At 33.9% G+C, this 15694-nt stretch overlaps 2 protein-coding genes across 2 annotated transcripts in view; one reads left to right on the forward strand and one right to left on the reverse strand.

Annotated features, from left to right (window-relative positions):
* TRX1 (thioredoxin H-type 1) overlaps positions 1 to 15694 on the forward strand; it is a 64203-nt gene that overhangs the window by 20104 nt on the left and 28405 nt on the right. The gene's annotated exons all lie outside the window — the stretch shown is intronic.
* On the reverse strand, positions 6389 to 15141 carry LOC145561793 (uncharacterized). Its single transcript, XM_081621902.1, has 13 exons — positions 14985 to 15141; positions 14740 to 14898; positions 14425 to 14667; positions 14235 to 14354; positions 13436 to 13516; positions 12641 to 12733; positions 11655 to 11750; positions 10494 to 10547; positions 10170 to 10373; positions 9420 to 9545; positions 8865 to 8930; positions 7764 to 8057; positions 6389 to 7508 (listed from the first exon to the last, which is right to left on the reverse strand). The coding sequence occupies exons 1-13, from the start codon at positions 15045 to 15047 to the stop codon at positions 7041 to 7043; spliced, it is 2067 nt and encodes a 688-aa protein (XP_081478028.1). The 5' UTR covers positions 15048 to 15141; the 3' UTR covers positions 6389 to 7040.

The raw sequence follows: 15694 nt of genomic DNA on the forward strand, positions 1-15694 counted from the left end.
CATATATATGTACACACCAAGAAAGAATATACTGTAAGTATATATAAGTCTAAACTGTGTAAATGATTGTACTAACTGCATACTTGTAGCATATTAACAAGTGACATAACATTAATACTAAACCATGGAATATAATGGAAATAAACTGTATATTATTTGCTTCTCCAAGTATAATAGCAGTACTAAAATATGTTTTATATGAAGAGGACAATATTATAAACTAGTTGAGACAAGAGGACAATATTATAAACTAGTTGAGACTTTCAACTCCATGTTCATAATCCCCCAAGCCAGGCCAGCTGTTAGTTGTTTCTCAATTATCATTACCCTTTCTTGATTCTTTTCTCATAAGGATATGGAATTTCAAATCAACTTTCTTTTTGGCTCATATTACCATGTACCTTTGTATTAATTAAGCTTAGTTAAGCTTTCCTATGCTTAATTAAAGTCGTAACTTGAACACTTTTGGCATCTGAGAAAACTTAGTTATCCAGTAATCTTGAATTGTTTACTTAAGCTCTATGCTAATCAAAGAGCTTTGAGTTTGCAATGATAAGAAAGTCGTCGTATACTCTTAATTTATTGATTGCCTTCAACCCTCTTTTCAGCAGCTCATGTGTTAGTGTTCTAATTAATCTTTTAGGTTTTGTGATTTGTGCACCTTTTACATTTATCTGTTGGTAATTATCATTTTCAACCTTTTTATCTATCAATTGTTTTGGATTCCGTTGGAAGAGAATCATGAATTGTCAGCTTTAATAAATAACATATTCATTGTTTGCTTGCTTGCTGTTATTTCTTCATTCCTTCAAGGCAACTTCAACTTTAACACCCTCCCTCTCCCTTTAATGTATGCTGTGAGTTGCTACAAAAGTACTCTGTATATACTAAGTACGGAGTATTGCATTTATTCAATTAAGTCACTTTAAAGTGTGATTTAAATTAGCACTCCTACTAGCTACAAATTGTGTTTAGGGCTTATTGTCAAAGCATCTGTATACTCACGTATATGCACCTCTAGGTGCACCCCTCCACATCAACTACTCACATGCGCTGCATATGAGCTAAGTGCACCTAGCTCATGCTGTGACAAAAAGGGTGCACATAAATAATTGACGATTTAAGATGAAATCCTATTGAAGTTGTATGTGGTTAAATACCAGTGGGGTAATCCTCTTATTATCAATCGACGATTTTTAGTGATAAAATCTTATTGAACTTGTATGTGGTTAAATTACTATAAGCTAGCTAGAACGTACAACCACTAGTCTACTACTAAGTATGATAAAGCAATTGTCTGGTAGTAGGATCAGAGGCAAAAGCTTTCCATGTATGTATTTAGTATTTACTCCGTAATATTTACAGCCATATATCCTCGCTCTATTGGAATTAGCAAGCTAAACATATTGTTGACTAAGGCAATGATGAGTAATGGTACACCAATCTAAAGTCAATCAACATGATTTTTTTTTTTAAAAAAATATTTTATAATGATTACGAGGCAGATTGTGTAAAATCTACTCCCTAATAATCACATCAACTTCAAAGTCTCTGCACCATGGTAGGATAATTTTCTGGCACTTATAGATCCATGTAAATACGTAATGCCAATTTTGGTTGGATATGAACATATGATGAAATTCTGTTTGATTTTACAGGTTGATTTCTATATCATTGTTCATCGTACACTTCTTGCTCGCATACATACATTGATACATATCTCTACGCTCATCGTACCCATCTACATACTTGTACATGCATATCTATACAACGAAACATCTATCTATGGTCTATATCTGAGTCTTAATTGGTAACTATCTTAATACAGTAATAATTACTCCGTAATAAATACCTATCTTTACTACGAAACATCCAAAAGCATGCAATGAATTCTTTTAAGACAACTACAAGACTAAGTAAACCTAATTACCTAATCATTATTTGGAGTTTATCGACAAATAACCTTTCTGGTCTTTTAGTGATTTGCTTTTTTTTTTTTTTTTTTTTCTTTCATTTAAATTCCTCTCGATTTTTCAAGTAGTTTCAAGATGTGTATGGTACAACTAATAATAAACCAAATAAAAGGAACATATATATAAGCCAAAAAATAGCCTTCCTGTTGTACAATAATAATTGACGAGTACTATGATGTAGAGTTTGGGAAGTGGAAGCTGAAATTGGAGGAGGTCAGTCATAGGATGGGAAAAAATAGTAACTAAAATCAGCCCATTTCTATTTTTGTACAACCTATAAAAGGTGGTGCGTGCTTATGTTTATTTAATTTGTTCTAATAAGTGCATGATAATTACACAATTTTAATGAAATTTCAAGGTTAATAATTTTTGTGGTGACACATTTACATCATTAGTTAGCAAGTGTTCCGTTTGAATTTACAAATTTTCGTCATCATGGCCGCTTCTATAAAAAGCAATTAATAATTAAATAGTACTGGAAATGAATATTGATGAAGAAAACATGTCCATATGAACTTAATACATTACTATAAAATTTCGTACAAGACGTTATAATAGGGATTAAATACAATCTTAAATAGATACAACCTTGTATCAGTTGAAGTGAATGTGTATTAATCATTATTCACTGTTATATAAGCATTTACTAATATAAGCGTTTCCTTCATAAATTGATGGTTCATAGTCCTTTTTTTGGGGTCATTCAGAGTAGGATGATTTGCTACAATTGTAAACAACCATATGTCCCACTTGTTATTTTTGAACTTTGATTAATACATACCACCTCTTTTTGTATGCTTGCATTTTTATACGGAATTGAAGGTTGAGATTAGAAAAGATAAATAAACTAATAAATTAATAGTTAAAATAAATTCACCACCAGTGAATAGAATGAATTAGATTCTTATGGTTTGCATTATTTATGTCAATTTTGTCTATTAGCCATTTTTACTCACTCCCGACCCTCAAGTATTGTGCCATCCCGACCCTCAAATATTATGCCAAAAAGGTTTATTAAGTATTATGAAACAGATAAAGTAGCTAATATGCAAAACTTAATTTATATTATTGCATGAGTTTAGTCTTGAGGGAACAAATTTGGTTAATATAGTTGTGTGTATGATACTATACTTTTAAAAATTTTGCTTAGTTGTATAGTATATTTATTTTCAATAATTTTTCATACATATAAGAGTATAGTACTTGTACAAAACTCTCTATGTTAGCTTTTTCCTCAAAAAAAATAAAAATAAAGAGAACTCTCTATGTTAGCTTACACAAGTGGTATATGTATGTGCGACTTCTTGATGGCCGACTATGCGAGCTATATAAGGCAATCTTATTATTGACGTTTAAGAGATAATTAATAAAGAATTAAAAAGATCATACTTTATTTATAAACCCAAAAGTATATGCATATAATAATAATAATAATAATAAGCAAAGGGTACTAATTAGGGTGAGAAATGAAAGGATTAATGATGAATTGAAAGAAGCATACCTTATAAAAACTTATGTGCTTGCTTGAAATGGTACAACAATCTTATGTTCACGTACGATAGAAATTGTAACTAGTTAGCCACTTAAATTTCTTCAATTCATTGTTGATGATCACTAGATATTGATGAAACAGACAATAGAACAGAAGTTGTAAGTAGAAGAATTAAAGGAAAAAGAAAAGAAAAGAAGAAAATGTAAGTGTAAATGAAAAGAACGTAAAGAAAAAGAAGGAAAGTGTCTTGTAATTTAAGGCACAACCTAGTCATTTATGGGTAGGCTTTGTCAGTCAATTATTATAGGACACTATTCTTTACAAATCTACGGTAAGATAGAATGAAGCTAGAATTCTATAAAGGCATATCTACACTCAAAGTCTACAAAGTAGAGGAGAGGAAGCAACAATGCAAGCTAAAGCTAAAGCTAAGCTAATAAGGCACCCAATAATCACGGGAACTGAGAAAGTAACCAATTTGAGGGCATAGCTTAGGGTTTCTTTTCGTGTCATTAGCCCATGCATTTTTATGCTTATTTTATTTCTGACGTCCTCTTTTTTTTTTATTTTTATATTTGGCATGCATTACATTTTTCATTTTTCAGGTCCCTTAATGAATGATACATACTAACCAACAATAATGCAACTTGTTTATATTTCTTAATCTAGCTAGGGTAATTAATAAACCCCCCCTTTAATTTATCACATAAAATTCTTTAGGTTCTATTTGATTTGGACTATTTGTCTTGTGAACTTATTGATTTGGTTCATAATTAAGAATCATTATTTAAATACGTAGTAGTACTATTGGCTATTGAATTGGATACCCAATAATCAGATATAACGATATTAGTTCGGATACATGACTCATGCTCATCACAGTACTTAAGATCGTTGTGACGATGGGATCAATTCATCAATGAGCACAAAAGAAAAGTAGTGTAGGATATACTGTTCAAACAATTCTACAACGAATGTAATTTGCAGAACGACAATACTCAGTATATGATAAACTAATCAAGTATTTGGAATGAAGGAGACGACAGTAAGATTTAAGAGGAAATAATAATAGAGGGGAGTAGGGGACCTTAGAATTGAATATTTGAATGGGCCACGTCACATAACAAATACAAGTAAATAAATGCAACGCAATAACTAGACAGTGGCACTAGATGCTTAAATTAGTTACATTATGGTTGGGGCTCATTCGATTCTAATCTACTTCGTATAAGCCTATATGTAATATCCTTCAATTCCGTTAGGGTGGAGACTTGAGAGTGCGTAGCGGAATTAATCTAATTAAAAATATAGACAATTAGAAGAAGCCATTCATGGCATACAGATACACTTCATTCCCTCTTATTTAAATTTCTTTAATCTTTACCTTTTTAATTTGCTTCCGCTATACACTCACAACTAAGCCTAACACCTTTGTCTAAAATTCTTTCATTTAATCTTCTCAGCTCAATGTTGATTGTGTCTAGAATCCACAAGCTCTACCAAATTTTGTTTTCATTACAATTTGACATATTAAAACTTGCACTGCCACCCTGCAGCTCCATGAAGCATTTAAGAATTTGGATATTTAAATTATTCTACGGAGTAATATTTAAAGATATGTCATTGTCTTCCTCAGATCGATCGTAGTCATCATGGTCCCAATCTGATTATCATATACTTAAAACTAAAAGTAATCATATTCCATGATATGGTTTAGGTTTGAATCATTGGATGTATCATACCAATTATCTATCATCATCATGTACTCTTTATAGAACTACAGACGAGTACTTGCTTAGCTTCACTCTACTCTTTGCAAAAATTCTCCAACTTATTAACTATTCCCAAATTCCAAATAATGTACCATAACGTTTTTTGTTCATGGTTCTTCCATTCCATTTTTTCTGTTTATAACTTACACTTTCATTTATGCGTGATTTTTAGAATAAAATCTAATATTCAATACTGCATATATTCACTATAGTTTCAAAAATATCTCTATTTTTCTCTTGATTTATACTAAAATACTCCGTAATTGTATAAATTATGTTTTGATAATTGTGACTAGTTTAATTGAAATGAAAATTTTACTACAATACTTACTATTTAGGAGTAAAAGATATTTTCTATTTAATTAATTGTTTTTACCGCACTCAAATTTTGTAAAAGGAATTGGTGATCAATTAGATTGACCTTAAAGACCCCTTAATTTCCTAAAGTATCGCTTGACCATTATTCAATTGGAGAACACACGAAAAGTAACACTTGATTAGGACATAAATTGATGGATTTGTTAATAGGATCAGGATAACCTTAACCGCATTACTAAAGAAGCATTTCAAGTTTACATTTTTTTAATATTGGCTTAATAAGCATTAAGGATTATAAAAAAAATAATTAAAAAAAAAATAACTAAACAGGTATATTGATTTGCAAAAGTAAATAACTAAACAGGTATATTTGCATAGAGTTGTTTGTTCAATTTTGTATTTCCGAAAAAGTAATGCAAAACAGGTATATTGATTTGCAAAAGTAAATAATTAAACATGATGGATCGATAGCCATAATAGGCCATAGTCGCATGGGCAAATCCATACTTTAGGTTAAGAATAAACAACGGAGTACGTAGTAATTCCTTTTAAGAAAAATCTGCAAACTTTTTGTAAAGTAAAAGTGATTTGTTTGTTACCAAGTATATAGGCACTTAAATATTGTTTTATGTTACTAGCCTCCAAAACAATTCAATTTATATATCTCCACCAGTTTCAATGTGCCAATAATTGACACTCAAAGGTAAACGTGCCAACTATTAGTCGTTGGGAGCTGAGGAAAAAGAATAATCAATGACTTGTAAGATTAACAAGGATTAATGCAAATACAAGAGGAATTTACGAAAATGTAAGATGATACAGAGTACATCGTATGTAAAATCTCATAATCTTAGCTTTCAAAAAGAAAAGAAATACCAAGTATGTGTTGGTTGAGTCCTTCCAACATAAAGAATCTCAGAATAGATGCCTCAAGAACATTAAGAGCAGGGTCATCAGGATGGTTTAGATTGGAAACGTTAAATCAATCACTCAACACAGACTAGGCCGACAGCTCACCTCTTTCAAATATAGAGGCTCAACCCACAACATCCCTGAAGAGCAGATTATTGTGAAAACAATTTTGCTAAATTCACGATAATCAAAATTCCATAAACTCTGCTGCAAAACTTCTAGCAACTAAAGATGTAATTTATCTTGTCAAAAAAAAAAAAAAAAAAAAGTTCCCTGATAATAAGAAACTACAGCAAAAGAAAAAAGTTCCACCTTAACTAATCAAAACCTAATTTAAATACAAGCCCCTCCAAAAAAAAAGGGTAAAAAAGAACAAGAGCTGCAAATTTACAAGCAAGTATAACCAACAGGATCCCAAAGCTCGAGTTAAAGTGAGATGGAAATACCTCCATCGTAGCGATCTGCAAGCCTTCTCACCTTTCTTTTTAAAGTATATGCTCCCATTGTTCTTGGGCATGATACATTTAGTGTATAATTGCAGTTGTTTCCAATTTCAAGAATCACTTTCAACAATCATCTGGGAGCACGAGGCTTCCCATTCATAGAGTTCAAATGCTGGGTAACAAATATGACTCCCATCACAACAATGAGACAACCGACCAACGTGCTAAAGAAGAGGGCACCCGGCTGCCTGGATTGAACAAAGCCATACACCCCATTTGCAGTAACTAGGATGATGTCATTCAGCCCGTCATTTGAGAAATCTGCAGAAACCAGAGCATGTGTTGGTGGTGCAGGAAGTTCAAGTGTTGTCAAGATGCTTCCATCAACAGATATAACTATAGCCTCTTGATCTCCAGCTACAAGAATCAATTGCCGATTATCATGGACTCGCAGTGAAAACGGTTTTAGTGTAGGAACCACATTGCCAGATTCCATCATTCCAGAGGGGGATGGTAGATTAGACCAAGTTGCCCCTGTCATGATCTGCCACTGCCAGACTGCCTCGTGCCCATGTTCACCAGGAGAGTATGAAGTCACCTGAAACAAATTCACATTTAAAGTATCAACAAAGCAGATGATGCGCATAGATTTCAAGTCAAGGGAACGAGTAAGAGATAATTGTGTTCTTGTTACAATTCCAGCCATACCAATGTGGTTACGCCAGTATGACAGATATGAATAATGCATAGAGATGCCTAAACTATCATACTTTCAAGTATAATACAAAGCTCGTATAATTTATGCTAGCGAGCACACACACAAAAACACAAAATAAAGGTTACAAAATCATACCTCCCCTCTACTTGTTAAAAAGATGACATCCTCATGGCTTCCCTTCCGACCATCATCTCTAGGAATAAGAATTGGCGTGGCAACCTCCAGGGAACTAACATCTTGAGCTCTGCTAAAACCTCGGGAGAATTCACCGTGTTGAAATAAGTTAAAAGGAGAATAATGATGACAAATAGAAGCATTGAAGAGCTGTTCTCGCACTGGCACTCCAGAGGTAGCTACTGCCCAGCAAGGTCGGAGTACTTCCATAGATCCACTCACAACTGTTTGTTCAGCACCATTTCCACCCACCACCTGCAGAAAGAAATATAATATTTTACCTATAATTTCAGTTTCAAACACTCAACAGAAGACAATAACAATTTGCAATGTAAATTAGAATAAGTAAAAACTTAGGTCAGCTGACACCATCATGCCCTGCTGATCCTATGCTCAGGCTCTAGAAAAAATAATCTCTGAACTCATAGTATTCAGCAGGTCAAGGAATAATTAAACATAAGGAAAAACATGCTTTTGTTTGAAGTCTTCCATTTTGATTATATAAACAGTAAATAAGGCATCAAGACAAACATGCTTTTTGTTTGAGATCTTCTACTGAGATATTCCTTGTTCACATTTCTCATTGTTTAAGTTTCATTGCAGACGAAACCCGATGAAGTGGCTGAGTCACAATGCTTCGGTGCAATTTCATAAAGCATTGACCCTACACTGTTATACAAAATGGAATGGTTGTTCACAGTAGAATATTCCATCTTTACTACAGTCATCTTATCATCAAATAGTGTGAGGGTACATGAGAACATGGAATTATTTTAATACTGTGATAGACAAGTCTGGCACAATCTTAGCACTCCCTTCAACATGCAATTTAAATGAGACAGAATATGATGATGGAACAAAATTAGAGGGGTGATTGGCCTTGTTTAGATAGGAGAAACTTTTCATTCTCGAAGTAATGATACTCCCAAACTTACGAAAATCCAACTACAGCGCCAACTTGGTCATTATAGCTTAAATCTATTACACACCAATCTTCCAACAAAACATAATTGTACCAAACAGGCAAACATGCGAACAAATACCAGTTGAAGAGCCACTTGCCTGCACATGATCTAACACCCCATCTCCATTGATATCAGCATGAAGTCCACCTTCTTGAAGTTGAAGCTGTTTGAATCAGTTAGTTTCATGCAGAAAATGATCAGATAATGCCAAAAAAAAAATTATGCGTTGAAAGAAACAAATCGCATATGTATCAACAAGTTAATATATACCACCCCGCCCTAAGTATCCCCATCACCAACCTCTTATCTACAACACAACCCCCACACAACCCCAGCAAAAAAGAAACAAAAGAGGGAAAAAAAAAAAAAAAAAGAGAGAATATATTATTAGAAGAAAGGCAGGTAAATAAAGATCCCCGTAACTTAAATAGAGCACTATTGCTTGAACTTGTGGACCAATCTATTTTTTTGACAGCATAGGAGCAAAATTACATGAAAGGAACCTAACAGAGTATGCTTCGTGTTTCTAGAGGAGGGACAGCTTTCAGTTTGGAAGCTTTAAAAGGAGAACCACGATGAATTTGTAGTTTCAAACTTTTTAAAACATCAACACGTAACAAAGAAAGGCTAACCTTTAAAAGTAATGGCTCACCTTGCAAAGTGTACGACCAGATGCCAAATGCAGAGCTTCAATGCCCTCTTTTTCATGGGCCACAACAACATTAGGCACCCACCAAAGTTGTGTGAGGTTTGTTATTGTGGGTACGTATGGCATTGCCTGTAACAGAAAACTAAGTTATGTACATCATATAGTGCACACAGAAGATATACTCATCATGCAGAGAAACAGAAAAGGACCAACAGCCACCCATAACTGCACAATCAACTATCACTCAAAAGGTCCAATCAGAGGATGTCCAAATCACATGCACAAAAGGTAACTTTATGAACAATATCCCCCCCCCCCCCCAGAATTCTTTCTATAATACAGTTATGATCCTGGACACATCTTGACCTTTTCTAGATGAATTATGATTTCAAATGTCAAAAATTTTGGTTCTGTCAAAGTCATAATATGATCTGTCATAATTAATTGACACTGGAGCAGTATTGACATATACTTTCTCCGTTTCTCAATACATGCAACAAGTTGACTTTAAAAGAGTGTACAATGAAGTCAACTTGTTGCATGTATCAAAAAACGTAGCAAAATACAAGTTATAAAATGCACAGAAAAATGGATTGATTTTCATGGATTTAAATTATTTTTCTCAGACAGTTTCGCACTGAGATAATAACCTCACTTCACAGCATATCCTATTTTAGTCATGTTCAAAAAGACAGCAAAAGTAAGATCACCATATCAAAATATTCTCAATTAACAATTTAGTACATGAAGCACCTTATTTTTTTTAGATGAGCCAGCATAGTTTGCAGCTTTCCCAATCATGTTTGAAATCTTTTTAGTTGAATCTTTTCCTGGAGGATGATGCTCTTCAGGCTTGTGGAAAGGATAGTTAGTTTTTTTCCCAGACAGCTTCTTTAGTGTCTTCCTCTTGTGACGTCTGAAATGGGCCAACTGAAAACTAGTGTCTTCCCGCCTATCCTGTTATTAAACTCGAAATAGTATACACCTTAATCAATAAAAAATAAAAATCAAGATACATACTCGTGTTTGTGTGTGTTTGAAGAGGGAGGGAGGGGGTGGGGGCGTAATACAGCTTACCCAATGATGTGGCATTACTCCCAGGATAGATTCTCTAAATTCTCTGCACTCAAACTGCAGGTTAGGAAATTTAAGTGAGCTACACTGTTTGGCAAAAACATCTATACAGCATAAATTACAAGCAAAAAGTAGCACATTATAGAAGAATCTCATTAATAATAAAATACAGCATCTTGGTGCCTTATTTTTAACAAACAAAGGCTCGATAATTAACAATTCACGCCGTATCTAGCTTGAGAGATAACAGGAAAAAAATATTTTCCCAAAACTGTGTTCGAACTTGGAAGTGAACAAATTTCAAAATTGGTCAGTTTTTTCCAAGAATAACGTCCGTGGAGTATTAGGAAACCCAAATCATTTTTCCCGTGTTGGAACAAAGTTGCTAAATTACGTAGCAGCTATTTTAAAGTCACTAAGGTACTTGGCAAACTTTATAAAGCACTAGTTCTAGCCTCGTGATGATCAAGACTATCAGTCTACTTAAATACTAGTGGGGATTTAGGCCCTAATCACTTCACCTTACAAAAATAATATTAAGTAAAAACAATTTCAGTTCAGTAAAAATAAGTTCACTTCAGTAAAATTAATTTCAGTTCATTAAAAATAAGTTCAGTTGAGTAAAATTCAGTTTTTTTAAAGAAGAATCATAATACAAAATCAGTAAAAATAATTTCAATTCAACAAAAATAATTTCAGTTCAGTAAAATTAATTTAACTTTAGTAAAAATAATTTAAATTCGGCAAATATAATTTTATTTCAATAAAAATAATTTCATTTCAGCAAAAATAAGGTGAAGTGAACGGGTCTTACTTGAATACTAGTGTGGAGTCTGAAAAGTTTGAAGTGGTTTTTTAAACCATTTTTTCTACCTTTTTGCTTCAAATACCATTTTGGAAAATTGTTCAAAAAAAATAATTAAAAGCCCAATATGATATCAGCTACCAACATCGAAGTAGACAATATCAGCCAATCTTATTCTACAGCAACTCATCCAGGGTGCTTTATAAATTTCGGGGGTAATAAATGAGAGGCAGATAATCTTGACATAGAGCTCCACAAAAGTAACCATAATATTACAGAGTTACAATCTCAAGAAAATAGAAAAAGATTGTGACACTAGGACAGTTCAACAAAACACTGGTCATGTCTCATGAGCTAACCTCTCCAGGATGACGACTGTGTAAAGAATGAGCATCAAGCTTGTAATTATGTTGTGGAATCAACATGGATGCATCTGAGGAATGCGCTTCAATTTTCTTCAAACACAACAAGGGTTGTTAAGTCAATATATAGGTAAAGCTACAGTCTATATCCATACAATAGAAGTAACATACGTGGTGAGTAATTTTACAAGAATTATACACATCCTAAATTTGAAGTTAATGAAATAGCATAGAGTACAATGGAGAAAACACCAGGAAATGGGTAATATTTTAAACTTTCCAATATATGCATTATGAAATACCCAACAGCAAAGACTTAAAAACCGACAATGTACTATTATTTCCTAATGTTCATATGAATAATATATTAATAATAACAATGGGGTCAGTTCTTTCCTCTCAAATTCCTGACAGGAGCACAGGACACAAAGAGACCCTGAATAAAGGAAGATGTGATTATCTAGAAATATTATAATCTGTCAAAAGTTATTAGCATTTGGCAACCACTAGCTTGCCAAGTGTCCAAATCTTTTTTAAAAGAACAAGAACAAAACCAAATTATAGAAACATGGAAACAATAAAATACATGATCTATATATACAGGTAATTATGATAAAACATTGAAACTTTAAAATTAAAAAAAGATATGTAAGCTAAAAATAAAAGTAACTGACATTAGTAGGCACATACAATCTCACCATAACAAGTATATTTCGATTGAAATCCGCATACGTACTATATGAACAAAATATTTTAATCCATGGCAAGAACACAAACCAAGCAGGTTAATGATGTGCAGGCAGTAAATCACTGTGGATCACTGTAACATGTAAAAGCAAGATTTTTTTACTAAGGTAAATTACAGTATATGGATTCTCCACATTGATGCAGTGAATAAGTAATTATATACAGTGAAGAGATTGCAGGATGGACGGGGTATAACCATCACCCACAAATGCATTATACACAGAGAAAGAACAAACCTCATTCTTTCTACTCCATCGGAGCTGGCCACTTTTACCCGCAAATGCATAAAATGCAAAGTGCCGCAAATCCACAACTTCGTTCTCAACAGACTGTGAGAGCATAAACAACAATTTATAAACATTGAATTTGAATCAACATTACATAAAAGGTAGACAAATTCACTTCATGGGTTTGATGATCAGATTAAAATAATTTTAGTTCAAATACTTGATTCAAGAAACGGTTAACTAGAGGATATAAAGCAGATCATTATAGCATAGCAGCCAAAACCAGCACTCTTTGTATCACTGTCTTAGAAGATAATTCATGTTTTTTAGGAAGCCTTGAGCCATAAATTAAACATGAGCAGCCAGAAGAAAAAATGCAATATCATGAGTAAAATTTAGAAAGACCAATAATTGAAAATGTGTGATTCTACTAAGCATTGGGTGTGACTTATGACAAACAGAAAACTGACACAAGCCATATGAAGTTTTGGTCATTTAGATGATTTTGTGTTAAAGAGTATGAGTATGGGTACACACGCATGCAGTGTTTAGGAGTAGGGCAGACAGCACCCATGTCAAAAGGTTTTTAGAAAAACATTGTAAAAGAAAAGGATCACACGACAGGAAGAACACAACTGTTGAAAAAATAATATAGTTTCATACCTAATACATCATGTTGTATTTAAACCCACCTTAGTCCAACTGTTGATGAGGTATATATTCTTAAAAAGGGGTATTATATTGGACCAGGATCAAAAAAGACAAATTACAAATTGCAATAAATCATGCTTACAGTATTTATACCTCGGTTTCACCTGCACTTCTCCTGTGCTGTTCTGCATTCTTCTCAGCCATACCCATCTCCTCAAAAGGATCTAAAAATATCTGCAGCCAATAGTACAGCACACAACTTAATATTCTGTGACATCAAACACAATAAGGTGGCAAAGGATGAAATGTTGACTTGATTAAAAAAAAAAAACATAAGAGCAGCTTTTGTGGAGTATGCCAAGAAATATTGTTTGTGGAGAGTTGAGCAGTAAGCAAAAAGTACCATTTAACTAAGTTTGGAGATGAGATTTTGGTTGGCTGCTGATCTAAATTGTTATGAATGCACTGTATATAGGATCTGTGCAACCAGCACGAGAAATGCGCAACATGCACTGGGGGGTACGCCGGAGGGGTACAGCCAGCATCAAATGCTGATTTAAGGAACTGATATGCTGCACCAGTGTGCAGCAGTAGGCATGTATGGACCACTGCCATGTGAACACTATGCGCACAGTTGAACACCAACAATCTCTTGGTTTTAAAGCTAAAAACTAAAATCATAGGTTGGTTATTATAAGAAGCTGGTTTTTGACATGATTTACCAATATATTAGCTTAATGGTGGCTCATTTACTTGTGTGATGATAAAAACGACTCTTGGGAGTGTATTAAGGATTGAGGAAAAGCTTCATTAGTGATTGCTCAAGCTAATCTTTTGCGATTGCTTGATGAAATGACATATGACTCTCTCTCTCTCTATATTCTGAATATTACACAAGCAAAAATGGAAAACGTCTTAGTTATGCAACAGTTGATGATAAAGTTAGACATACATGAGGTTGCACTTCCATCCTTCCACCAACAATAATGAGTCCCGTATCTCCATGCTTGATAGTATAATTGGTTATTGAAATTGCAACCTCTCTGTGGTGAGCATTATGAGGAAAATCCTCCTGCAAGTAATGAATAAGAATCGATAACAAGCCTTGGATTAATACCAGTTGCCATAGCAACAGCGCATACCTGCAAATTAGCTTCCCATAACTTTTTAAGATTATGGTCAAAACACATGACGGACCATCCTGATGTGACTACCACTAAAACCTGCTTACGATTGCGGTAGTTTCGATCGATAACACCAGTTGCCATAGCAACAGCGCGTCTCCCAGAGGCAACACGGACTTTGTCAGGCAACAATGTAACCTCAGCAAGAACACGCGCTTCACTAAATCCCTCATCAACACGTCTAGCATGCGACTCCAGCACCTATAGAAATATCAACAGACTAAGCTAATTGACATCTTAACAAATATATAAGAAATCATCAGAATAGAAAACCTGAATTTTAGCATCATGAGTGGCAACGAGGACTTCAATCTTGCCATCACCGTTGAGATCGGCGACGATGGGCGGAGGAAGGCGATCGGCTTCGTATTTGATGGGGTAATCATCCAACAGATGAAACCATGCCTCCCTAAACGACAAGTCTCCCTCGTGCTATTCCAGAGAGAACAAAAATTAGGTCAATTCAAATTCAAATTCAAATTCAAAAAAGTAATTAGGGTTTTCAAGGTTTAAGAAACCTGGAGAGAGAGAAAAATGGCGAAAGCAGCGAGCATGAGAATGGCTAAATCGCGCTTCCTCATCTCTGTATCCTCCTTGAGTGATCACTGATCACCGCCTCCTTTGCCTTGTCGATTATTTTTCGCACTTTTATCACTTACACAATGGAAGAAATCCAAAATTAACTTCCTCCCTCGTTTAATAACGAACTTTTTTTTTTTTTTTTTTTTCTGTACTAAGGTAGAAAATCACTTTAATAGTTAATACAATTACTTGACCACCTTGCCCGTTTAATTCCTTTGTTTGGTCTCATGTAAAACGCGAGGGTAATTTTGTTGTTCACCACCTTCCTCGTTTAATTCCTTTTGGCAATGAGCAAGTGTGGTTCAACCATTGGCCTACAGAAATATTCCCTTATGTATTCTCGGACGCTATTGCGAGTGTTTAATAAAATGTTCCGGTGCTTTCTTCAAAAAAATTACTTGACACATTACGTATTTACTTTAAGCACGTTTGTGAATAGGTTAGTAAAATACTGTCAAACTCAAAATATGTTGACTAATAAAAACAAAGAAAATAGGTTCTATAAATCATATCATCAACAAAGTTGAAAGTTGAATCAGTTTCAACCAACAATCCACCATAAAAATACGAGTACTATACTTGCATAGAAAATAATATGTTACAAACTCAACGCCCATTCAATTCGTCAACAATTTGCAATTTTGTA

The sequence above is a fragment of the Chenopodium album genome, chromosome 10, assembly GCF_948465745.1.
Source record: "Chenopodium album chromosome 10, dcCheAlbu1.1, whole genome shotgun sequence".
NCBI lineage: Eukaryota > Viridiplantae > Streptophyta > Magnoliopsida > Caryophyllales > Amaranthaceae > Chenopodium > Chenopodium album.